At 41.3% G+C, this 26,616-nt stretch overlaps 1 protein-coding gene across 1 annotated transcript in view; it reads left to right on the top strand.

Annotated features, from left to right (window-relative positions):
- The window catches only part of SLC35D2 (solute carrier family 35 member D2), a 103,147-nt gene that overhangs the window by 9,675 nt on the left and 66,856 nt on the right, over positions 1-26,616 (top strand). The window contains exon 3 of the mRNA XM_089662140.1: positions 9,849-9,935. Within this exon, the coding sequence (XP_089518266.1) occupies positions 9,849-9,935 (87 nt within the window). The remainder of the gene's footprint in view (positions 1-9,848; positions 9,936-26,616) is intronic.

Below are 26,616 nucleotides of genomic sequence, written 5' to 3'. Positions count from 1 at the left end.
GCGCATGCTGAAGCGTACAGTGCGCAGAAGTCGGCAACTGTCTACAGAGTCCATAGCTAAAGACCTCCAAACTTTGTGTGTCCTTCAGATTAGCACAACAACAGTGTGTAGAGAGCTTCATGGAATGGGTTTCCATGGCCGAGCAGCTGCATCCAAGCCGTACATCACCAAGTGCAATGCAAAGCGTCAGATGCAGTGGTGTAAAGCACGCCACCACTGGACTCTAGAGCAGTGGAGATGTGTTCTCTGGAATAACCAATCACGCCTCTCTGTCTGGCAATCCGATGAATGTGTCTGGGTTTGGCGGTTGCTTGAGAGTACGGGACTTGCCTGACTGCATTGTGCCAAGTGTAAAGTTTAATGGGGGGGGGGGATTATTTATTTATTTTAAAATCTGAAATATTTATTAATGATTAAGGCATACAAAGCACAGAATGTAGTACCATATATAAAACAGTATGAAAGAATCATCCATTAACAAAAAGAACTAACGTACTAAAAGAGAAAAACATTTCCAGTGTTACCAATTGTCCAATGAACAAGTAAGTACAACAAGATTGTGGTATTATTATGCAGTAAAGGCATATGCGGAACCCCACACACACAGAGCAGCAGATGTTCCCCTCCAACAGTGGACCAGTGGTAAATAAAGCAAATAGATCTCTCTACATGATAATCGAAGCAAACAACACAGCAGGCAGAGCTAATCATGAAAGGATAATTACAATAGACTATGCATTATTAAATCAAATGGCGCTAGACCCGGAGTGGCCAACCATGTTTCCTAAATTTACCTGGGCACCCACGATGTTGGTAAATTAAACGATCTTATGGTAAGATGGTTCCTAAATTCTGCCTCCAATCCTCCATCATAGGGGGAGTTTCTGATTTCCAACGCACAAGAAAAGCATTACATGCCTGGAACAAGGCCTTGGAGAAGGCTTCTAGTATAAATGTATCTTGGGTAACATTATCTAAAAGGCATTGTTTAAAGTCTAGAATTAGGTTAGTTTGAAACACTAAATTAAGAGTGCTAACCAATTCCTCCCAGTATTGATGAAGTTTCAGGCACCGCCATAGCATGTGAATAAGATCCCCGCTTACATGTGCCACAAAGAGGCTCCTGGCCTAGCCCTATCATACACATTTTAGCTGGTGTATAATGAGCCCTAAGTACAATATACAGCTGTGATATACGGTGAGAAACCGTCAGCGAGCTAAGATGGATAGATTGCAGAGCAGCTTCCCACTGGTCTTCCTCAAAAGCCTCCACATCCAGCTCCCACTGCCCACTAGCCCTATTTGGGTATTTTTCTAAGTAGTCTGACAGAAGAATGGTATAGCAATGAGAAATAAGCCCTTTAGTAGCTGTAGCTGAGTGCAAATAATTGAAAATGGGGGTGGGGGAGGAGTGCCATAAGGCTGACGGGCCTTGAGCGGCAACTATTTAGACAGAAGGTGAATAAAGCACCTGGACCGGATGGCATACACCCATGGGTCCTTAAAGACTTGAGCTTTGTCATTTCAAAGCCATTGTTTAATTTTTAGGGACTCTTTAATGACTGGCATAGTACCACTGGATTGGCGTAAGGCCAATGTAGTGCCTATATTTAAAAGGGGGTCAAAATTTTTACCAAGTAATAATAGACCTGTTAGTTTAACTTCTATAGTTGGGAAGATACTAGAGAGTTTAATAAAAGATGACATAGATGAGTTCTTGCTGGAAAAAAATATTTTAAGCAACAGACAGCATGGTTTCATGAAAGACAGAAGTTGTCAAACAAATCTTTCTTTTTTTTGAGGCGGTGAGCAAAACCTTAGACAAAGGGGTGGTGGTGGACGTGGTATACTTGGATTTTGCAAAAGCATTTGACACAGTTCCCCACACACGGCTAATGTGTAAGGTAAAGTCTACAGGCTTGGAAAAATCTGTATGTAAATGGATAGAAAACTGGCTAAAAGATCGTATTCAGAGAGTAGTGGTTAATGATTCATACTCTGAATGGTCTAGGGTTGTCAGTGGTGTACCCCAAGGTTCAGTGTTGGGACCCTTACTTTTTAATATATTTATAAACGATCTAGGGTCTGGGATTAAAAATCCCATTTCAGTCTTTGCAGATGACACCAAGCTGTGCAGTGGAATAACGTCCTTACAGGATGTCTCCAATTTACAAGCTGACCTCAATGCACTGTTTAATTGGGCAACTATGTAGCAAATGAGGTTTAATGTTTATAAATGTAAGGTTATGCACTTGGACTAAGAATATGCATGCATCATACATACTAGGGGGGGTACAACTGGGGGAATCAATGGTGGAGAAGGATCTGGGAGTTCTGGTAGATCACAAGCTTAATAATGTCATGCAATGCCAAGCTGCGGTTTCTAAAGTGAGCAAAATCCTCTCTTGTATTAAAAGAGATGTAGACTCAAGAGAGATTTGTATTACCCCGGTACAAATCATTAGTAAGACCTCATCTGGAATATGCAGTTCAGTTTTGGGCACCAATTCACAAAAAGAACATTGGGGAACTGGAGAAAGTACAAAGAAGGGCAACCAAACTGATACGAGGCATGGAGGAGCTCAGCTATGAGGAAAAATTAGAGGAACTGAATTTATTCTCTCTTGAGAAGAGGAGATTAAGGGGGGATATGATCAACATGTATAAATACATCAGTGGCTCATATAGTGAACTTGGTGTAAAGTTATTCACCCTGAGGTCATCGCAGAGGGCAAGGGGGCACTCTGTCTAGAGAAAAAGAAATTTAATCTCCAAACACGGAAAGGTTTCTTCACAGTAAGAGCTGTGAAAATTGTGGAATATACTCATCAAGAGTTAGTTCTGGCCAGCTCAGTGGATTGCTTTAAAAATGCCTGGATTCTTTCTTGGATACACAGAATATAACAGGATACTAACATTTATAGGTAAAGTTGATCCAGGGAATATCCGATTGTCTCTCGGGGGATCAGAAAGGAATTTTTTCCCCTGCAGGAGCAAATTGGATCATGCTTTGCTGGGGTTTTTTTTGCCTTCCACTGGATCAACTGTAGGTGTAGCATTATAATTTTTTTTTTTTTTTTTTGGTGGTTGAACTGGATGGACTTTTTTGTCTTTTTCCAGCCAGACTATGTAACTGCATGTTTTAATTGTATGTATGTAAAAAAAAATAACATTGTGGCCAGTAAATTATACCTGACTTCTATGTATTAAATGACATGAGTTGACCATTGTCGAATATATGTTTCAAATGAGTTATACCATAGGATTTTCACTTAGAGGCATATTGTAGCTTGGCCAGTTCTGGTAATGCCGCATTCCATATGGGACTATATGTGGTGTGACCTGTAATCTGCTGCAGCTGCTTGACCTTGACCCAAATGTTATGTATTAGTCGATAGGTAGGGAAGGACTTATTTGGTTTACAAAAAGATTGAGCCTCAAGACCTTCCGGTAATGAGCCAGAAGCTGTACAATGTAACATCACTTGTAGTGTAGAATTATTAGCTGTGGTACTAGTGGTGTCTCCTCACACCATACCTTTTTATACAGATATTTCACCTGGCTAGCCAGATAATACAACCAGGGATTGCGCAAAGCTATCCCCCATCTATCCTCAGGATGCTGTAACTGTTCTCTCCATATCTGTGGTGGGCGGTTTCCCGAAAGTAAGGAGCAAAAAAATTGTATTTATAATTGAGAAAGTTTTCAGCTGAATCATTACTAGCAAGTTGTGAAGAAAATACAGTAATTGGGGCATAAATAAAATTTTTATAAGGTTTGCTCTACCTGCCAAAGACAGCCAGAATTTAGACCATATCTTCACCTTGTCTTTAAATCGAGTCAGCAACGGGGCATCCCAGATAAGTTATGGTGGCAAAAGTTAATCATCTGGATTGCGTTGACGACGTCGCAGCTGAGCTTCACGCATGTCCACCCAATCTGAGGATGCAGCAGCAGAATCAAAAAAGCGCAACTGACTATTGCCAATGATTTTCAGGCAAGCAGGGTACAGCATCGCATATGTCAGTCACAGGGTTCGGAGGCAACCTTTAACCTTAGGAAATGTAGCTCTCTTACGCTGCACCTCCATTAAGAAGTCACGGTAAAGGGAAACTTTAGCCCCATTGAATTGAATGTTGGAGCACTCCCTAGCCAGTCGTCGTATGATCTCTCTATCTTTGTAATTGAGAAGACTCGCCAAAACAGGTCTGGTGCGATTGCCCAGCAGTCAAGTGGCAAGTAGGAGTACGATGTGCCTGTTCTACTGCAAACAGAGGAGTAAATGCTTCTTTGCCAAAAATCTCAATTAGCCAGGTTTCGATGAATTGTGTGGGGTTACTTCCCTCAGTACATTCTGGAAGGCCTACAATACGTACGTTATTTCGTCGCATACGGTTTTCAAAATCATCCATTCTGACATTGTTAGTCTTAGCTAATTGTGCCATTGAGCGGGTATCCGGGAGCAATGGGGGAAGTTTATCTTCCAGGTCACTTATGTGGCTCTCCACAGCTGTGGTCCTTCTCTCTTATTTTTTGGATGTCATGTCTGAGAAAGCTCACTTCTTCTCTTAAGCCCCCCACTTGCTCTTTCAGAGTGTACCGATGCAGTACAGTGCCGCACAGCCTTAAGGATATCCACTAAAGTTGGCTGCTTTTGCTCAGTGTGATCAGGGTCCCTTTCTGTACACTGCTCAGCCTGCATGTCCTCCTCCTCTCCCAACCCATATGGAAGAAAAATATATTTTAAATATACTCTTCCCAAATATATTGACATATATTTGAAATGCTACCATTTTGGCCATATTCAATATATTTCTCATATGTATATATATATTGCATGTTGAAATGCATTTTTATTACAGTATATTTGAAAATTATTTTTAAAAATATTTTGTATGTCTTTAAAAATACAAATCTACATTATCGGAATGCATTTTACAAATATATGTAAAAATATATGTTAACATGACTTTTTTATGTTAAAAAAATCTGAAGAATATATATTTAAATATATTTTTCATATACTTTGTAATATATAAAAAACACATTTCAACATGTAATATGTATGTATGTACATATATATACAGTGAGAAACATGACAATGACCCGAAGCACACAGGCAGGATAACCAAGGAGTGGCTCCGTAAGAAGCATATCAAGGTTCTGGAGTGGCCTAGCCAGTCTCCAGACCTAAATCCAATAGAATATCTTTGGAGGGAGCTGAAACTCCGTGTTGCTCAGCAACAACCCCGAATCCTGACAGATCTAGAGGAGATCTGTGTGGAGGAGTGGGCCAAAATCCCTGTTGCAGTGTGCAAACCTGGTCAAGAACTACAGGAAACGTTTGACCTCTGTAATTGCAAACAAAGGCTTCTGTACCAAATGTTAACACTGATTTTCTCAGGTGTTCAAATACTTCTGTTCAGCAGTGCAAGACAAATAAATTCTTTAAAAATCATACAATGTGATTTCCTGAAATTTTTTTTTTTTTTTTAATTCTGTCTCTCCGAGTGGGAATGCACCTACAATGTGAATTTCAGACCCCTCCATGATTTCTAAGTGGGAGAACTTGCAAAATCGCAGGGTGTTCAAATACTTTTTGTTTCTCAGTGTGTGTGTGTGTGTGTGTGTGTGTGTGTGTGTGTGTGTGTGTGTGTGTGTGTGTGTATACATAATGTGTGTGTATGTATATGTGTGTGTGTGTGTGTGTATATATATATATATATATATATATATATATGTACAGTGGGGATCAAAAGTTTGGGCACCCCAGCTAAAAATTTGTATTAATGTGCATAAAGAAGCCAAGGAAAGATGGAAAAATCTCCAAAAGGCATCAAATTACAGATTAGACATTCTTATAATATATGTCAACAAAAGTTAGATTTTATTTCTATCATTTACACTTTCAAAATAACAGAAAACAAAAAAATGGTGTCTGCAAAAGTTTGGGTACCCTGCAGAGTTAATATCTTGTACTGCCCCCTTTGGCAAGTATCACAGCTTGTAGCCAGCCAAGAGTCTTTCAATTCTTGTTTGAGGTATCTTTGCCCATTCTTCCTTACAAAAGTCTTCCAGTTCTTTGAGATTTCTGGGCTGTCTGTCACGCACTGCTCTTTTAAGGTCTATCCATAGATTTTCAATTATGTTGAGGTCAGGTGATTGTGAAGGCCATGGCGAAACCTTCAGTTTACGCCTCTTGATGTAATCCCCCGTGGATTTCGAGGTGTGTTTAGGATCATTATCCATTTGTAGAAGCCATCCTCTCTTTAACTTCAGCCTTTTCACAGATGGCATCAAGTTACCATCCAAAATTTGCTGAAATTTTATTGAATCCATTTTTCCTTCTACTTGTGAGATGTTCCCTGTGCCACTGGCTGCAACACAACCCCAAAGCATGATTGATCCAACCCCATGCTTAACAGTTGGACAGAGGTTCTTTTCATTAAATTCTGTGCCCCTTCTTCTCCAAACGTACCTTTGCTCATTCCGGCCAAAAAGTTCAATTTTAACCTCATCGGTCCACAGAACTTGTTTCCAAACTGTATCAGGCTTGTCTATATGTTCATTTGCAATGTTCAAACGATGATTTTTGTGGTGAGGATGTAGAAGAGGTTTTCTTCTGATGACTCTTCCATGGAGACCATATTTGTACAAGTATCTCTTTATAGTGGAATAGTGTACCACAACTCCAGTGTCTGCCAGATCTTTCTGGAGGGATCGTGCAGTCAAACGTGGGTTTTGAATTGTTTTTCTCACAATCCTGCGAGCTGTTCTGTCTGATATTTTTCTTGGTCTTCCAGATGTTGCTTTAACTTCCACTGTTCCTGATGACTGCCATTTCTTAATTACATTCCGAACAGAGGATATTGACATCTGAAAACGCTTTGCTATCTTCTTATAGCCTTCTCCAGCTTTGTGAGCGTCAACTATTTTCAGTTTCAGTTTTCTAGACAACTGCTTAGAAGAACCCATGGTGCTGATTGTTGGGGCAAGGTCAGATGAGTCTGGGCATTTAAAACCTTTGAGATTGACATCACCTGGTCTTCCCAGAGGATGATTGAGAACAATCCATGACACTGGCATGTCTCAGCTTTGCAAAGGGGGCAGTGCATGCTATAAATTCTGCAGGGTGCCCAAACTTTTGCAGACGCCATTTTTTTGTTTTCTGTTATTTTGAAAGTGTAAATGATGGAAATAAAATCTAACTTTTGTTGACATATTATAAGAATGTCTAATCTGTAATTTGATGACTTTTGGAGATTTTTCCATCTTTCCTTGGCTTCTTTATGCACATTAATACAAATTTTTAGCTGGGGTGCCCAAACTTTCGATCCCACTGTGTGTATATATATATATATATATATATATATATATATATATATCTCTTTTGGGATGAATTAGAGCGGAGACTCTGAGCCAGGCCTTCTCATCCAACATCAGTGTCTGACCTCACAAATGCACTTCTGGAAGAATGGTCAAACATTCCCATAGACCAGCAATGGGCAAACTATGGCCCGGCGGACCTTTCAATCCGGCCCGCGGAGCGTGATACTGTCAGGATGGCTGTCAGGATGTGTGTAGGCGGGGCAGCGTGACAAACGTGAGGGGAGCTAGGCTCCTCTCACAGTCCGCCCTGAAGACCGGAACGGTGCGGGAACACGGCGAGAGGAACGCGCGGAGCAAAGGTAAGTAAATTGACACAGGGGGGACTTGGGGACTTAATATGGGGGATGAATTAATATGGGGAATGAATTACTATGGGGGATGAATTACTATGGGGGATGAATTACTATGGGGGATGAATTACTATATGGGGGATGAATTACTATGGGGGATGAATTACTATATGGGGGATGAATTACTATGCTTACTATGGGGGAATATTACTATACTTACTATGGATGACACATACACATCATTCATCTACTCTTGGTCCGGCCCCCGGGTCCAATATATGAACCCATTGTGGCCCTCAAGTCAAAAAGTTTGCCCACCCCTGCCATAGACACACTCCTAAACCTTGTGGACGGCCTTCCCAGAAAAGGTGAAGCTGTTATAGCTGCAAAGGGTGGGCCAATTCAATATTTAACTAAGACTGGGATGTCATTAAAGTTCATGTGTGTGTAAAGGCAGGCGTCCCAATACTTTTGGTAATATAGTGTATATGTAAAGTGCTGTGTAACTTGATGGCACTGTAGAAGTACCTGTAATAAATGAAATGTTGGGTTTACATACTCTAACTGCTTTGTGAAACAGCCTTTTATATTCAGAGCGCAACAGCTTCAGTTTAAAGTGGAACTAAACCCATTGATTTTACGTTTTCAAAACACAGTTATACTCCTGGCATGTGCTGTCACATTTGCTTGTGTCCTCAACCAAAGCGTCAAACCATCAAATGGCTGGTATCATAACTGATCATATCTGTAGCACCATGGCAGTTGCAGATTAAACAGATGCTAAGATGGCAGCTTCCTTGGCTGAAAATGATAGAAGGGCTTAGTTCTGATTAACTTCAGAGTTTCAGTTAGAGAAAGTCAACCAGAAAGTAAACATATTCTGCTGTTCTTTCCCTTTAAAGAGCCCTATTTGTAAACTAGGAATTAAAAAAAAAAAAAAAAAAAAAAACAGTAAAAAGAGATAATGCCAAAGCTGAATTTTCCCTTGAAAGGTGTGATGCACATTGCAGTTGTTGGAGGGATATGAGTTACCAAGCAGTAATAATCTGTAGCAACATGCAGTTTGTCGTACTACTTACTGTAGTAAACTGTAAAAAAAAATATATCTTTCTCCCAGGGTATTTATGTATTTTCTGTTCACTGGAAGCATTACACAGGCAATTGACATAATTCTGTATTCAGCTTTTCACAGTCATTTTGATGATGCTTTTTAACCGCCTCCCGCCTGCCATATAAGGTAGTGACTGGTGCAAGGTGGTTCTCTCGATCTGGGAGGACATCATATGACGTCCTCCCACTCTAACCGCACATGCGCGGTTCCAGGGGCACGCAGCACGGCGATCGGTGGTACGGATCACCGATCAACGGAAAGGGCCGAATACGTCGGTTTGGTCATGTGATCAGCTGTGTCCAATCACAGCTGATTGCATGTAAATAAGGAAATGCCGGTTATTGGCATTTCTCTCCTCAAAAGCTGTCACACTGACCGCTCGAGAGGAGAGGAGAGCCGGTAATCGGCATTCCTCAGAGGAGACATCTACACTGATGATCAGTGTAGCCCCAGCAATGCCACCTGTCAGTGTCCATCAGTGCCTACCAGTGCACATCAATGCCACATATCAGTGCCCGTCTGAGCTGCCTATCAGTGCCACCTATCAGTGCTGCCTATCATTTCCAGTCAGTGCCACCTATAGTGCATCAGTGCTGCCTTTCAGTGCCCATCAGTGATGCCTGTGAATGCCCATCAGTGCCTCCTCATCAGTGCCCATCCGTGCAGCTTAGCAGTGCCCATCACTTCAGCCTCATTAGTGCACATTAGTGAAGGAGAAAAATCACTTATTTACAAAATGTTATAACAAAAACTAAAACTTTTTTTTTTTTTTTCAAAATTTTCAGTATTTTGTGGTTTGTTTAGCAAAAAATAAAAAACCCAGAGGTGATTAAATACCAACAAAAGAAAGCTCTATCTGTCTAAAAAAAAAAACAAAAAACAAAAAAAACCAAACAAATTTCGTATGGGTACAGTGTTGCATGACCGCACAATTGTCATTCAAAATGTGACAGCGCTGAAAGCTGAAAATTGGCCTGGGCAGGAAGGGGGTATAAGTGTCCTGTAGGCAAGTGGGTAACTGCATCACTTTATGTTCAATCATCTGTTTGTTTTTACAGATGGGATTCACAATTGTTATACTGTACGTAGGAAAAAGTAATGGATTTATTACTTTCCCAGATCTTGACAGACAGGTCCCAAGAAAGGTAAGTCTTTCAGGAAAACAAAAATTAAGCATAATCAATAAAGAACTGCAATCACAGATGATATGCAAACTACAGCAATCCTTAACAAGAAATGAGACTTTCAAATTACTATAGTCAGATCATAAAAATATTAATTTTACTTTGGTCTTGGTTATTGTATTTGGAGCATGCCTATAGCTTAGGCTAGTTTGAGCATGTAGTAGATGTATTTTATGATGTAATGCTAGGCCCTGAAAGCCTCTTTGTCATGATATAATACAGTATCATTAATTCACTAAACCATAATTCACGTGGTATGTTCACCATTGTACTGTTTTTGTCACATTTATTATATTTTTAAATTCACAGGATTTTTAATCCAGGCACAGTTTACTCACTGTATATGGTACCATAATTTAAATGCATGCAGGTCCACCATATTGCTCACCAATCTATTTCTTAAATTAGGTGCTCTGCTATAGTAAATTTCGGTTTTATAGGTAGTATACTGCCCAGCCACTTATCCGTTATGAGAATCCCCCAATGCTTCTGTACAATATTTTCTATTTGTTTGTATTGTTTATTATAATCTAATAATATTGCTACTGAATGGTCTTCCTTATTAACCTTCCTTTCTTTGTTCTGGATTAAATCCTGCCTATCCATCCTATCCACCTGCTGTTTTTGATCTTCTATATATAACTTTCCATATCCTTTGTTGATGAACATATTTCCAATCTTAGTTGCTTCCTTGATGTATACTTCCATTTCAGTACATAGAAACTCCTGTTTTATGTTTTGTAATAGTTTCCATTATACCAAAAATATTCCAAACAGAACCTCAAACACTCTCGAATATATTTCTTCTGTTTTCTTCCCATATTATTGCCATTTAAGGCCCATTCCGTTGCCTCTATAGCTTCTTCATGGTTAATGATAGTGTAAAGAGATCCCACATCCATTGTTGCCAAGATTACATCATCTATCTCGCTGATTTCTTCTAGCAATTGTAACATATGTTTGGTATCTTTTAGATAGGCCTTGGTTTTCTTGACTTCTGGTCGCAAAAAATATCAATATACTGACCTAACCTCTCTGTTACTGATCCTATTCCGTTTACTATGAGCCTTCCCAGTGGATTAAATTTATCCTTAAGGATTTTAGGATTTTAGTTTACAGTAAATGATTGGTACTCTACATGCTGCAGGTATTAGGGATTTCTCTTCTCTCCTATCCAATATGCCTTTTTTTTCCTTCCTTTTTCTAATCAGTTTTTCCAATTCTCTTTTATATATCATTGTTGGATTGCATGACAAAATATGATGTATTCTCATCCTTAACAATCTTCTCCATTTCTTCTTTGTATTTTTCCTTGGATAAAACAACTATTCCGCCTCCTTTATTGGCTGGGCGTACAACTACTTCTTTTCGTTCTTCTATTTCTTTTATGCCCCTCCTGATGTTATCCGGGTCATTGACCTTTTTTACCTTCAATTTATTCAAATCGTCTAACACCATCTTCTTAAATACATCTACATATTTATTATTTCCTATTTGTGGGTTGAATGTAGATTTATTCCTTAATCCCGTATGTAGCATATCATTATCCTGCTCAACCCTTCTCATAAATAGTGCTTGGGGATTTATCAATCTATATTTTTTTCATATTGATATTCCTAATATATTTCTGAATACTGACAAACGTCTCAAAGTTAAGATTTTTCACTGAGGCAAATTTTAGACCCTTAGCCAGGACCTGTAGTTCTTCTCTTTTGAGTGGAATACCACTCAAATGAAATATACCCTCTCCTAGTATTCTCTTCTTCTTTTGTTGTTTCTTCCCTCCTCTACATTCTCTCTTTTTTCTGGGGTATATCTTTTTTTTTTTTTTTTTGTATTTGCTCTTCTCTTTCTTTTTTGCCCCCATTCTTATCTGGATAATATGTTTGAGGGTGATGTCCATCTTCCCTCCTCCTCTCTTGATGGTGAACCTGTGGAGGCCTCCCTTTGTCTAAAAAAGGCCTATATGGTGAATTCATATCATTGTGATTCCTCCATGTCTATTTCTTGTGGCTATAGGTAAATAATAAATAATTTCTGTGATATTGATGGTGATTTCGTCCTCCATCTGGGGATAACCTCTTCTTTGATTCCTCCTAGGGGAGTGATTGGTTGTTGGTAATTCCCTCCCCCTCCCCTGGGGGCACAATTTTTATGGGGATACATATATTGATTATTATTTCTTGGACCCATGTGTCTATATTGGTTACTTCTAGGTGTCACAAATCCTTTTATTCATCTTTTGTGGGGATTTTCATCTTACCTGCTGCCATTCTTCCTGAGTTTGATCTTCCTCTTCTTCATTATAACTACTTTCTCTATGGAATACTTTAATGGTGTCAGCCTCTTCTTGGGGTCCTCCGGGGCTTTTTAATTCTTTCAATTTATCCTGCCACTTGAATACTTGGTTTTTTTTAATCCCTTTGGTGTTTCTTCATCTTTCTTAATTTAACTTCCAGATCTTTATTTTCTAAGTACTTATTCAATTAATCAGACCGTGTTCATCAGACAGTGTATTTATCTGCCATTTCCTTATTGATGTTCTAACTTATCCTTGTATGATTTCATCTGCTCCTCTATTTTCTTCATTTTCCTTTGTTTACGTTTAACAAAAAATGCATCACTTATCTTTTTCATTAAAAAAATTAATCCATTCATCAATGGATTCCCGAGCTATTAATCCATCATTAATAGGGACTTCCAACCTAAGTCTTCTTAGGACTATTTGATCTTTAATATACCCCACCTCCTTATTTCGACCTACAGATATTTAGGTCAAACAGCGCTTGCTGTGCAGAGCAATAAAAAGCAGCATGTGTTTGCTGATAGGAGAGAGACCTGTGTTTTGTTTCTGTTTCTCCAGAAGCCAATAGCAGCATGGGCAGGGCATTGCGCGCGACCCTACCCGAAAATGCAAATCACGTGTATATATACATGACTTTGTGCAAGATAACCCGAGTAAATACAAAATGCATTTTTAAATGATGATTTCATTTATTAAAGGAAAAAAGCTGTCCAAACCTGCCTGACCCTATGTAAAAAAATTGCCACACCTAGGCCTGATTACTACTGTAACGGAACCGGACCCCAACTGCGCTAGGGTATTTCCGTTTAGACTCACGCTTCCCTGTCCGAACACCATCCACGGACCCAACCGCTGGCCATACAGGACGAGACAGCACCAGGCTTCCTAAGACAGGAAGTGAACTGCTTTATTTTAACACAAACAGAAGATATATACGCAGGGCAATACAACCAGTAACAGGAAACATCAGCAGGCTGTCCGATCACACACAATAGAACAATGGGATACACCACATGGCAGTAGACAATACAGGAACACATACATCCCATAATAGTTTGCTGGCAAGCAAGACACAATAGAACAATGGGATGCAGCAGGTGGCCGTGAACAATGAATACACCCCACCTATACATGTCCACACAATACTAGGACAGATCACCCTGTACCCCTAACAGGCACAGGGTGGCTTACACATAAGAGGGATATGAGGAGCTGAGACAGGGGTCTTCCCACATCTCCAAAGGGGGCTGTGCCCCATGGGCCCCCCACCCAAAAGTCACTCCTGTCACATATCTCCCCTTTCGGCAGGAGACTAACGCATGAGTAAATCCCAGACAAATGGACTCCGAAGTTAGTCTGTACTTTCAGTCCCCCAATGCCAGCACCCATGCACCCCATGCAAATTGTCCCACACCAAGCATTACTCACCCAGCCAACCTCTGCCTCTCCCGTAGAACATACCCGCTGCTGGGGAGAAGTACGGACTGGTCCTTCTCCCTGAAGTCCTCTCAGCTGCTGGGGAGAAGACAGGGTGGCTGGGCCAACTCCATCATGCGGTGGGGGATCTGGGCTGGCTGCCCAGCATCCCTGGGGTATCCAGGTGGCGACTGTAGTCTCATCCACTTTGACTTGACGGACATCCCCCAGTGTTTGCAAAGTAAGGCTGACATCCTCTTGTCCCAATGCCAGACCCTTTTCTGGGGTTGTGTCAGTGGAGACCGAAGTCCCATCCATGGACATCAGCTCAAGCTGCTGTTGTGAGGTGCCGATTGCATCCTCTTCCTGTAGCTTCTGCGGTCCTGATTGTTGTGGGCAGAGGTCAACCACACCATGCCCTGATGCCAGCTCTTCTGGGATGCAGCAGGTGGCAGTGAACGATGAACAACCCCCACACCCCACCTACACATGTCCACACAATACTAGGACAGATCACCCTGTACCCCTAACAGGCACAGGATGGCTTACACATAAGAGGGATATGAGGAGCTGAGACAGGGGTCTTCCCACATCTCCAAAGGGGGCTGTGCCCCATGGGCCCCCCACCCAAAAGTCACTCCTGTAACATATCTCCCCTTTCGGCAGGAGACTAACGCATGAGTAAATCCCAGACAAATGGACTCCGAAGTTAGTCTGTACTTTCAGTCCCCCAATGCCAGCACCCATGCACCCCATGCAAATTGTCCCACACCAAGCATTACTCACCCAGCCAACCTCTGCCTCTCCCGTAGAACATACCCGCTGCTGGGGAGAAGTACGGACTGGTCCTTCTCCCTGAAGTCCTCTCAGCTGCTGGGGAGAAGACAGGGTGGCTGGGCCAACTCCATCATGCGGTGGGGGATCTGGGCTGGCTGCCCAGCATCCCTGGGGTATCCAGGTGGCGACTGTAGTCTCATCCACTTTGACTTGACGGACATCCCCCAGTGTTTGCAAAGTAAGGCTGACATCCTCTTGTCCCAATGCCAGACCCTTTTCTGGGGTTGTGTCAGTGGAGACCGAAGTCCCATCCATGGACATCAGCTCAAGCTGCTGTTGTGAGGTGCCGATTGCATCCTCTTCCTGTAGCTTCTGCGGTCCTGATTGTTGTGGGCAGAGGTCAACCACACCATGCCCTGATGCCAGCTCTTCTGGGATGCAGCAGGTGGCAGTGAACGATGAACAACCCCCACACCCCACCTACACATGTCCACACAATACTAGGACAGATCACCCTGTACCCCTAACAGGCACAGGATGGCTTACACATAAGAGGGATATGAGGAGCTGAGACAGGGGTCTTCCCACCTCTCCAAAGGGGGCTGTGCCCCATGGGCCCCCCACCCAAAGTCACACCTGTCACAACTACCAGAGCTGTTGAATCAAGAAATCACTTACCTTGGGTGGGTTCACACTAGCCTGCAGGCTGTGTGCTGGTTGCCAGTGCAGGAATCGCACCTTTTCACGTATCCGCCTCCACCTGGAGCCTTTATTTTGCAAGACGCACTCCTTCTGAATGGCACTCTCACGCATCTCAGCCCTCAGCACAATCGCAGGTGCGGAAACCACAGGGAAACCGCCTGGTCTGCGGATACATTTTTGAAAAGGTGCATGCTCCTTTTTTGTGTGGGACAAGCAGGCCTACCAAAATTACTTCAAGAGCACGATGACAACCACATCCAGGAGGTCCTAAAAGAACCCAGAACAACATCTAAAGAACTGCATGCCTCACTTGCCTTAGTTGAGGTCAGTATTCATGATTCAACCATAAGAAAGAGTCTGGGCAAAAATGGCATCCATGGGAGAATTCCAAGGCGAAAGCCACTGCCAACCATAAAGAACACAAAGACTTTTGGGCAAATATTCTGTTGACGTTTTTGGAAGGTGTGGGTCCAATTTTATCTGGTGGAAAACTAACACACTATTTTATAAATAGAACCTTATACCAACAGTCAAATGTGGTGGTAGTGTGATGGTCAGGAGCTGGACAACTTGCCATAATTGATGAAATCAAGAATTCTGCCGTCTACCAGAAAATCCTGAATGTTCCACCATCATTTGTTACCTCAAGCTCAATCGCACTTGGGTTATGCAGCAGGACAATGATCCGAAACACACCAGCAAGTCCACCTCTGAATGGCTCAAAAAAACAACAACAAAATTTAAGATTTTTGAGTGGCCTTGTCAAAGTTCGGACTGAAATCCAATTGAGATGATGTGGCATGACCTTAAGCAGGCCGTTCATGCACAAAACAAGTCTGCAAAGAAAAATGTGCTAGCTATTGCAAACACTTGATTGCAGTTGTTACCGACAAGGTTGGCACAACCAGTTATTAGTACATAGGGCCAGGTAGGTTTGGACTGCTTTTTTTTTTTTTTTTTTTTTTTTTTTTTATAAATTAAATTCTCATTTTAAAAAGGCATTTTGTATTTTACTTGGGTTATCTTTGTCTGTCATTTAAATTTGTTTTATGATCTGAATCATTCAAGTGTGACACATATGCAAAAAAAAAAAACAAAATCAGGAAGAGGGTAAATACTTTTTTCACAGCACTGCATAGTGGAGTTTTCTCAAATTAGACTAGTGGAAATACATTTTACAAAATACCTGATTACCAAATTGCACTTAGCACTTTAGTATTGTTCTGCCTTATTAAACCATGCCAGGGTGATGAGATATAGGTAGCTAATGTTGTATGCTTTTTTTATAATTTATTCTGCAAATACTTGACACTGGCTTTGCTTTTAAGGCTCCATGCACATTGGCTTAAACATACTCCTGGTGGAGTTTAGTGTTTTGCCTGTACAAGCAACTAATGTCATCCTATGTGTCCATGCACGTTGGGTAGTCTAGACGAGATTTTTTTATTCTCAGCGTTTAGCAGCAGAAAAAAAACCTTCTGTTTTGCAATTTTTTTAGAGCGTTTTTCTGGCAGGAAAAAACACTAAATGCAAGTATAATAAACGCTCAAAATTAACGTTTTCTTCTGCCAAGAATACTGGGGATTTTTAATCCAGTGTGCATGGAGCCTAATAGATGGGTGGCCACATACGAAGGCTCAGGAGGTAGGAGAGGCAGATCTACAAATCATTTTAACATACCCTGTTCACGCAAGATAGCCTCTGCTTAAACATTTTTGATCATATGCTCCAGTTTGGATAGTGGCATAGGAACATTAGGTAGCAGAGGTTCTGGTTGCAATAGGTGCCCTGCTGCTGGGAGAATAATAGGGCCATTGTCCAAATGCTCCTTCCATCACCATACCCTGGAGCAAGTGCATGGCCAGAGAGAGGAACAAACTGTGCAACATGTAGGATTATTGGAGCCGAGTGAATGAAAAGTTATGAGGGTTAAGAGCTCCAGGTATAACATGTAATTGTTTGGGCATTTTAGCTGTAGAAGGATAAGTTAACATGAAAGCAGTGGGTAAAGAACTGCCAATCAGAAGACCCCGGCTCATATGAAATAGGGTCTTAGCTACATCACTACTTCTAAAGCAGAACAGTGTAATCATGTTGCAGACTCTTGGCTTATTAGGGGTAATATGTGATCATACAAGATTTTCTAGTCTGTCAGGTCTCTCCCACACTGAGAGATTATCATTTTATATTGTGACCGTAAGTTTCCTTGTCATTGTTTAAAAGGGTTTTGTGTCACTCAGGGTTCCCAGCTAGGTGGTTTGAAGGGCTGAAAGATGCTTATTTCCTTTGCAGGTGTTCATACCTGTTTATAGTCTGGGACCTGACAGTAGATTAGGATTCCACCCTCCTGAGGAGTCCATGTTGTTGCAACGGTGCAGCCACAGGTGTGCAAGGTGCAGATAGTGACAACGGCAAAGAGCGGAAAAAGAGTAAATTGTGAGAGAGTGGAGTCCAGGGAGCTGTGGGATCAGACCTAAGGCCTAGGCTGGAGCAGATTAGGGAACACTTGCTATTTCAGGCCAAAGATAAACTTACGAAGGTACATAGAGTTTTTTACGAATTTGGTGACAAATGTAGCAGATAATTGGCGAATGCTATACGTACCCAGCGTAATTCATCCTACATTCTGGCCTTGTCCACTCCCTCCGGCGATAAAATGCATTTATCTCTGGAGATGGCTGAGGCTTCTGTGCCTTTTTATGCATCACTTTATGATCTGAAGCCCTCCTCACGTACAGCTACTGTCCCTGATAAGATGACAGAAATTGATGCTCACCTTAGGGCCACTAGACTGCCCTCACTCAATGAGGAAGAAACTACAGAAGAACTTTCAGGCACATTGGCCGGATCCCCAGCTTGAAAAACACCTGGTCCCAATGGCTTCACAGTCTAATACTACAAAAACTTTCATGACCATCTGGCGACCCACACCATGCCCTCAGACCTTTTTCATGCAAATATTTTAGTTATCCCCAAACCAGGAAAAGACCTCTACACCAGTTACTGTATAGGCCCATCTCGCTGCTTAATTGGGATCTTAAATTGTTCACAAAAATCTGGCAGAAACACTGGGCTCGGTCCTCCAGCGAATCATCCTCCTTAATCAGGTCGGGTGCATCCGCTATAGAGAAACCTGAGAGAACACGATAAGGACCATTTATGTCATTGCACGAGTCAAGCAACTTAACACCCTGTTCATCCTACTATCCACTGATGCTGAAAAAACATTCAATAGGGTGAACTGGGCTTTTCTCCAGGCTACCTTAAGACATATTGGGATGCCTGCCCCAATCCTATCTTGGATCTTTGCTCTTTACTCGACTCCAATGGCTACTGCCAGGGTAAATGGTATTGCCTCCAAATCCTTTGGTATGAGCAATGACACGTTGCAAGGTTGCCCTCTTTTTCTGCTCCTTTTCATACTTTCTTTGGAACCCCTGTTACAACGTATTAGGAATAACCCAAAGGTTTAGAAACTAACCCATATCATCACAAAATCGCTGCTTACCTGGATGATTTATTATTCTATATAGCAGATCCACTGGCTTCCTTACTGATATTAATGTCTGAAATACAAGCTTAAAGTGCTCTCTCAGATTTGAAGGTTAATTTACAAAAAACAGAAGCTCTCAATGTTTCCCGTACTCCTTGTTCCTTTATGCACCTCAGTGGAAACTTCCCTTTCCACTGGGCCTCCCATGCGATCCAATATTTGGGAACAAGAATCCCTTCCAATCTTCAGCTAATCTTCCAGTACAACTTTCAACCTTTCTCTGCGGACTTGGAGAAGTGGAAAACTCTGTCCATTTCTTGGTTTGGTAGATGCAGTGTCCTAAAGATGAATATCATGTGTCTTCTTTATCTTCTGCAAACATTGCCCATTAGGATTCCACAGGGATACTTTCGTAAGCGCCAATCAATTTTCATGCAGCATGTTTGGCAAGGTAAACCTTCCCATCTGAAACCATCCCTCCTACTGCGACCAAAGCTCAGGGGGGATGTTGGCCTCCCTGATCCTGCCTTATACTCCCACAGTAGTTCACATGGTTAGAGTAGTCGACTGGTGTAGACATTGCTCTTATAATTGCTGGGTATCTCTGGTACAGAAATCAGTGCCGGTCTCACTTGCTGGCTTTCCATGGTCTGGAGTTCCTTTCTCCAGATTCTTCTCCACATCCTTTGATCGAATCTACTTTACTGGAACGCCAGAGATACTACAGGATATCCCAAGATATTTAGCTTCCCCTCTCCACAAACACCTATTATTGGCCTCCCAAATTTTGTCCCGGGTTTCTCTGAAAAGGCCTTTCATTACAGCCATACCTAAACATGATCAGGGCTTCTACCTTTCATAATACCTCTGGATGGGTTCACCCCTCCTATTTGGCACCCTCAGCTCATCTGCTTTGGGTAGATGGAAAATCTTGCAACTGTCCCACTTTCTCCGGTCTCTCCCAGACCATGCCTGTTTTCGCAGACAACCCTCTTCTTTTGAGGACCTCGGTCTAAGACATGTACGCTTAAGAAAATCTCTCTCCATATCCTATGGTATACTACTTGCAACCATATCTCAACATCATCCCCCTTATTTAAGCAAATGGGAAAGGGATCTTCACACCACATTTTCGGGAGACCAAAGACCCGGATACTTCTAATTGCTCGCAAGTCCTCCCTCTGCAGTAAATACCAGGAAACCACTGTGTTGGTACCGGACTCCAAGAGTACTAGCGTCAATATGCCTTGGACACAGCCCATTATGCTGGCAATGAGGTTCCAAACCTGGCACTCTACTTCATGTCTTCTGGGAATGTCCAAAGCTCCACCCTTTTTGGCAACAGGTCCTGCAGATAGTTCATAAACTTACAGGTCCCTCTCTTTTTGACAACCTAGCTGCAGTGCTCTTCAACTTGACTCCTATGTCCAGTAAGAAATACCATACGTTTCTGTTGAAACGTCTCCTGAATGCAGTTAGGGCATGAATACCCTGTATGTGGCAACAACAAACACCCACTATATCACAATGGTTTGCCAGGGTAAATGATATTCAGCAGATGGAACAACTGACTGCTGCCCTCTGAGACAGACCAGAGAAACACAACACATGCTGGCGATATTGGGACATGTTGTATTTATCAGATCAGTATTTGACCTACTCCTAAATCGAGTTTATTCCTCTGTGAGAGATTGACTTCTTGCACCGTCGACTCTCCTGAAGCTCCCCCCCCCCCCTCCTTTTTTTTTTTTTTTTTCTTTCCCTCCTTCTTAAACACTTAGGGTGTCTATTCTTCCCTTCCATTTCCCAGAAAATGTTCTCCAGTAAGCCCCAACTACTAGCTTCTGCTGCTTGGAGGGCATGTATATTTTATTCTCCACCTCCTAGCAGCCATGTGCCTGCCTGTGTGTTCCATCTTCTTGGTTTGTACATGTTGGCTATGTTTTCTAATATCTCCCACCATAATATGGGTTATGATTGTCATTAAAGCAAAGATCCTTAACCTATAACACTAATAACACTGCCTGTTATTGTACCGGAGCCATTTTTTTTTTTTTTTTTGCTTAGACTTCCAGTACTTTTATGTTTGTTTGGGATTCACATACTGATTTTATCAGATGTTGTTATGCATAGTCTGCCATGTCATGCTGCTATGTTGTGTTACATACCTTAAATAATTAAAAAAAAAAAGCCACTGTGTGGCAAGAGTGAGCCAGGAGGCGGAAGTTGTGTGGTGTTTTTTTTTTTTTTTTTTTTTTTTTTTTTTTTTTTTTTTTACATTTTCAATGATGGTGAAAAACCATGGGTTACTAATTTTTGTGTGAACTTTTTTCTTTCTTTTTAATAAAAATGGGCCAACCAGCCCTAAAAACTGCATTTCTGAAGTGTACTGAACTCACTGGAAAGTACTACCACTGAGCTAAACAACCCACAAACATTACAGTAAATTATATGAGCACCTTTTAAAGTATAGCTAAACACTAGAACAAAAATGAAATATATAGCAGTTTACCAGACCTTACATGTGGCAGCTGCATTCGTTTTTAGTTAGTCTTCCTTTCTTTTCACCTGGAAATTCTGCCAGTAATACAGTTCCTGTGCTGGGGTGAAAATACTTACTGTCACATGTGTTGTGTTTTTTTGTTTTTTTTTGGTGGAACATGAGGGAACGGCACCTCCAGCATGGAATGTATGAAATGGCAAAGGGTGCTGGGGTGTACTGGAAGATCTATTGGTGCTGGCTGCTGGGGGATGATTAATCCTTATTGTTGCTGGGGGGTCAATTGTTGCTGGAATGGTTCTACTATTGAAGAAGGATGGGTTTACTGATGTTGGCTGCTGGAGGGTCTCTTGATGCTGGCTACTGGGAGATCTTTTTTTACTGCTGGGGTCTAATGTTGCTGGGGTGGTATTTTTCTGTGTGAATTAATTGTTTCTGGAGGAATCTATTGTTGCTGGAGGGGGGTCTATTGCAGCCGGCTGCAAGGGATATATTTTACTGCTTCTATTGTTATCATTTTAACAAATTACATTTAAATTGCTTAGCAATACAAAATGATACTTAGCTCTGTATTCTCTCAAAGGAGCAGTAATGGGAGGTGGGTAGTGGGTGGAACCAAGGAACAGCGCTCAGAGTTGGATAAGGGGGCATAGACCAGTGATTCAGAAGGGGGAAATTCCTGTATCTATATGTTGAGGTAAAAAAAGCCCTGCTTACTGTACTATGTTTTTTTGAAGGAGGCGTGATGCCACCGTAGGATAGGACTACAGAACATTTCTCTCTAAAACAGTACTAACTGATAACAGTGCAGCAGAGATAGAGAATGTTATTAGCTTATTGAAATTCTGGCAGGATCAACAGGTATTTGTGCACCTGCAATTGTATATTTAACAGACTAAAAGGGAGCAAATATGGGAAGTTCATTATTGGGGTCTACATAGCACAGGTACTTATTTTATTTCTATATCAGTGCAATAAAGCGCTCTGTCACTATACCCTCATTCAAAAGCATTTGGGTGGTTTATCTACAACACCTCCCCCCCCATTAATCTCTCAGCCAGGATGCTGTTTGTGGTGTCATACAGCTATTAGATATGGCTTGCACATCTGTATACCAAATATGTAATAAAGTACATTTTGCAAAAAAATGAAAATGATTGTTAAAGTTTCCCATTAAAGAGATCCTGTAAGCATACAGGTACTGCCATTGCTGATTTGTTTATAAAGCTGCAGGCTTTCGGGCTGTCATAATGTTTCTCTTTCAATACATTTTTATTGAACGTTTACAAAATAACAGTAGCAAAAAAATATACACCTGAGAGAAAACATAAAACCATTTTATCGCCAGCAGATCAGAGTATCAGCCATGGCCTTCCTTGTGAGCTTTACAGTCTAGGTGTGCAAACAATATACATACAAATATGAGGACATTAATAAAACTGGTTCCTGTTAGATCTGAAGGACTAGGTCTCCCTATTGATATCCATAAATTTCCTTCTGAATGAGGGATTGGCTCCTTTTGTGAAAACGAGGTTGTATCTTTTATCATGCATCCCCAACAGTGTCTGAATCTATGATTCAGCTGAATCTATGATTCAAAAATTCTGATGGAGGAAAATTTGGTAATATAACAGAATAATTCTTCAAGGAGATGAAAGAAAGAATGGAAAGAAAGAGAAACAAACAGTTTAGAGAGGTATTTGAGTAGGATAACAAGAGTGAGGGTCAGGAAGGGGGGTAGATCCATTTCGGCGTCTGGAACAAGAAGTGTTTGTTTGCCATAAAGGTATATTTTCACAAGGCCAACAGGGACCAGTCAAAGTTCCTAGAGAGGAAATGTTCAACCTGGGGGACCCCAAAATCTTTTCAAAACTTTGTACCTACCTAGTCCTTGAGATTTGTGACCATTTTCTCAATAATTAGAAACCACATAATTGTATCTTACATTCATTATTTGGGGGTGGAGGACCACTGTGCCTGCTAACACTTGTTTATAAGTTGTAAAATAAAATTTGTGACTTCACATAATCTTGGAAGTTTAAGGTTCACCCGATTTTAGAGATTTTTGTAAACCTTTACCTAGAATGCTAGAATACTAGTTGGTACACGCTGGCCCAAATCTTTTGATCTTGGGACACTCCAATCCTATGTTTAGAAGGGTGCTGGGGGATTGACATTCTGTAAAGCATTTGTCAGACGAGCTAGATCTGAACTTTGCCAAGTGTTTTGGAACCATTGAATGAGTAGTTTGTAGTTGGATTCTATCACTGTTGCATTAGTAGAGCAGTGGGCTGTGGTTTGCTAAGGTTGCTTTCCAGCTCTCCTGAGCTACTTTCCTTCCCAGGTCTTTCTCCTGCTTTTCTACATAGGAGAGAGGGTTAGGTGTTTGCCTTTCTAAAAAGAGATAGATATATGCTGGAGGCAGTTCCCCTGGAAGAAGAAACATACAGTCAGGTCCATAAATATTGGGACATGGACACAATTCTAACATTTTTGGCTCTATACACCACCACAATGGATTTGAAATGAAAAGAACAAGATGTGCTTTAACTGCAGACTGTCAGCTTTAATTTGAGGGTATTTACATCCAAATCAGGTGAACGGTGTAGGAATTACAACAGTTTGCATATGTGCCCCCCACTTGTTAAGGGACCAAAAGTAATGGGACAGAATAATAATCATAAATCAAACTTTCACTTTTTAATACTTGGTTGCAAATCCTTTGCAGTCAATTACAGCCTGAAGTCTGGAAGGCATAGACATCACCAGACGCTGGGTTTCATCCCTGGTGATGCTCTGCCAGGCCTCTACTGCAACTGTCTTCAGTTCCTGCTTGTTCTTGGGGCATTTTCCCTTCAGTTTTGTCTTCAGCAAGTGAAATGCATGCTCAATCGGATTCAGGTCAGGTGATTGACTTGGCCATTGCATAACATTCCACTTCTTTCCCTTAAAAACCTCTTTGGTTGCTTTTGCAGTATGCTTTGGGTCATTGTCCATCTGCACTGTGAAGCGGCGTCCAATGAGTTGTGAAGCATTTGGCTGAATATGAGCAGATAATATTCCCGAAACACTTCAGAATTCATCCTGCTGCTTTTGTCAGCAGTCACATCATCAATAAATACAAGAGAACCAGTTCCATTGGCAGCAATACATGCCCACGCCATGACACTACCACCACCATGCTTCACTGATGAGGTGGTATGCTTAGGATCATGATTCCTTTCCTTCTCCATACTCTTCTCTTCCCATCCCTCTGGTACAAGTTGATGTTGGTCTCATCTGTCCATAGGATGTTGTTCCAGAACTGTGAAGGCTTTTTTAGATGTCGTTTGGCAAACTCTAATCTGGCCTTCCTGTTTTTGAGGCTCACCAATGGTTTCCATCTTGTGGTGAACCCTCTGTATTCACTCTGTTGAAGTCTTCTCTTGATTGTTGACTTTGACACACATACACCTACCTCCTGGAGAGTGTTCTTGATCTGGCCAACTGTTGTGAAGGGTGTTTTCTTCACCAAGGAAAGAATTCTTCGGTCATCCACCACAGTTGTTTTCCGTGGTCTTCCGGGTCTTTTGGTGTTGCTGAGCTCACCGGTGCGTTCCTTCTTTTTAAGAATGTTCCAAACAGTTGTTTTGGCCACGTTAATGTTTTTGCTATCTCTCTGATGGGTTTGTTTTGTTTTTTCAGCCTAATGATGGCTTGCTTTACTGATAGACTGATAGTGACAGCTCTTTGGATCTCATCTTGAGAGTTGACAGCAACAGATTCCAAATGCAAAGAGCACACTTGAAATGAACTCTGGACCTTTTATCTGCTCATTGTAATTGGGATAATGAGGGAATAACGCACCTGGCCATGGAACAGCTGAGAAGCCAATTGTCCCATTACTTTTGGTCCCTTAACAAGTGGGAGGCACATATGCAGACTGTTGTAATTCCTACACCGTTCACCTGATTTGAATGTAAATACCCTCAAATTAAAGCTGTCAGTCTGCAGTTAAAGCACATCTTGTTCATTTCATTTCAAATCCATTGTGGTGGTGTATAGAGCCAAAAATGTTAGAATTGTGTCGATGTCCCAATATTTATGGACCTGACTGTATAAACAAGTATGTTCAAATGTTGTTGGAGGCATGATGAATGTTTTTAAACCATAACTCCGGGAAAAAACTTCTTTTCATGTTCTTGTTGCTGATTTCCTACCCTCAATGAATGTCCTCCATCTTCTGGTTCACTCAGTAGTTGCTCTGAAATAGCCTATTAATTTTCAAATCAAGCCATTAATTCTCTCTGGTTTCCTGTTTGTAAGACCAGAGGCTGCTATGCCTCCTATTTCCCCAGCCACTGGTCTTGGCACATCCCTGCTGTAGTTATTTCTCCAGGAAGCAGTGATGTAATTCAGCTTCGCTTGTGGTGTGCGGACCGAGACTCTCAGACACATTCAGCATGTACAGGCCTAGTGTAGCTGCCAAAATTCACTACAATTCCCTGTGGTTGATGGGAACTGTAGTTTCCATCAACCCAGAGAGGAGAGGATATCCCTGCTGTTATACCTCCCCCTTGGCAGAGCAGATGCTGTTATCTTTTTGAATTACAGAGATGAGGTCATACAAATTCTATTAGACTTTTCTCCTCAATGGTAAGGATTTGCAATATTTTATTAACTGTTTTGTGTAGGAGGGTGCACTAATGGGTGATTATTTTGCCCATCCTGGAGTTCTTCTTTAATTGCTTGGGTAATAAAGTGTTTTATTTGGAGGTATCTGAAGATTTCCTGTGCTGAGACCTTGTGTAAATTTTGTATAGTGGATAAACTGATGACTCTTGTGAGGAAGATTAGGTTATAGATTTTATATGGGTCTTTGGAGACCCACTATTTGAAACGCAGAAAAAAACATGATGATGCAGACGAAGGTCGTGAGTGAGGGGCATTCTCTTACCAGAATATTTGCATTGTCTCCTGGGCTCCCCAGAAGTAGGAGAGAAGAGCTAGGCCAAAAGAGAAAAGGCCTAGGACGTGCAAGGACAGAGGCGCACTGCAAAAATAGCAAAAAATGCTAAGTTTTATAAAGGAAAGGAAAAAATGCTCCAAGTAAGCATTTTAAAATATTTGATTTTTTTGTGCTTTTACATGCAATTTTTTAAGTTGGTGTTAAGGTTTCTTTAAAGTCTTGGATCTGTGTGCATTGTTGTTCTAGAGAAATGACCGGTATGACATTAGATATTGTCCTTAGGACAGCCTGCCCTGTGTTGGAAAAGGCTAGGAGCCAGAATCTCTCTCTCTCTCTCTATAGCTAAGTGTTCTGTATCAGCAAATTCTTTAATGTTCTTTTGTCATCCATATATTGGCTTCCCTGTAAAAATATGGCATTCATTACAGTTGCAATGGCAACCTCTGTTGCATTACAAAGAAGTGTCTTTACTTACATTTCACTGGAATTAAAGGCTGCTCA

Source organism: Staurois parvus, unplaced genomic scaffold (genome assembly GCF_062004578.1).
Source record: "Staurois parvus isolate SC_StPar_1 unplaced genomic scaffold, SC_StPar_1.0 ptg001432l, whole genome shotgun sequence".
In the NCBI taxonomy this organism is placed as follows: Eukaryota; Metazoa; Chordata; class Amphibia; order Anura; family Ranidae; genus Staurois; species Staurois parvus.
Note: the sequence above shows the minus strand (reverse complement) of the source record. Positions and strands in the feature narration are given on the sequence as shown.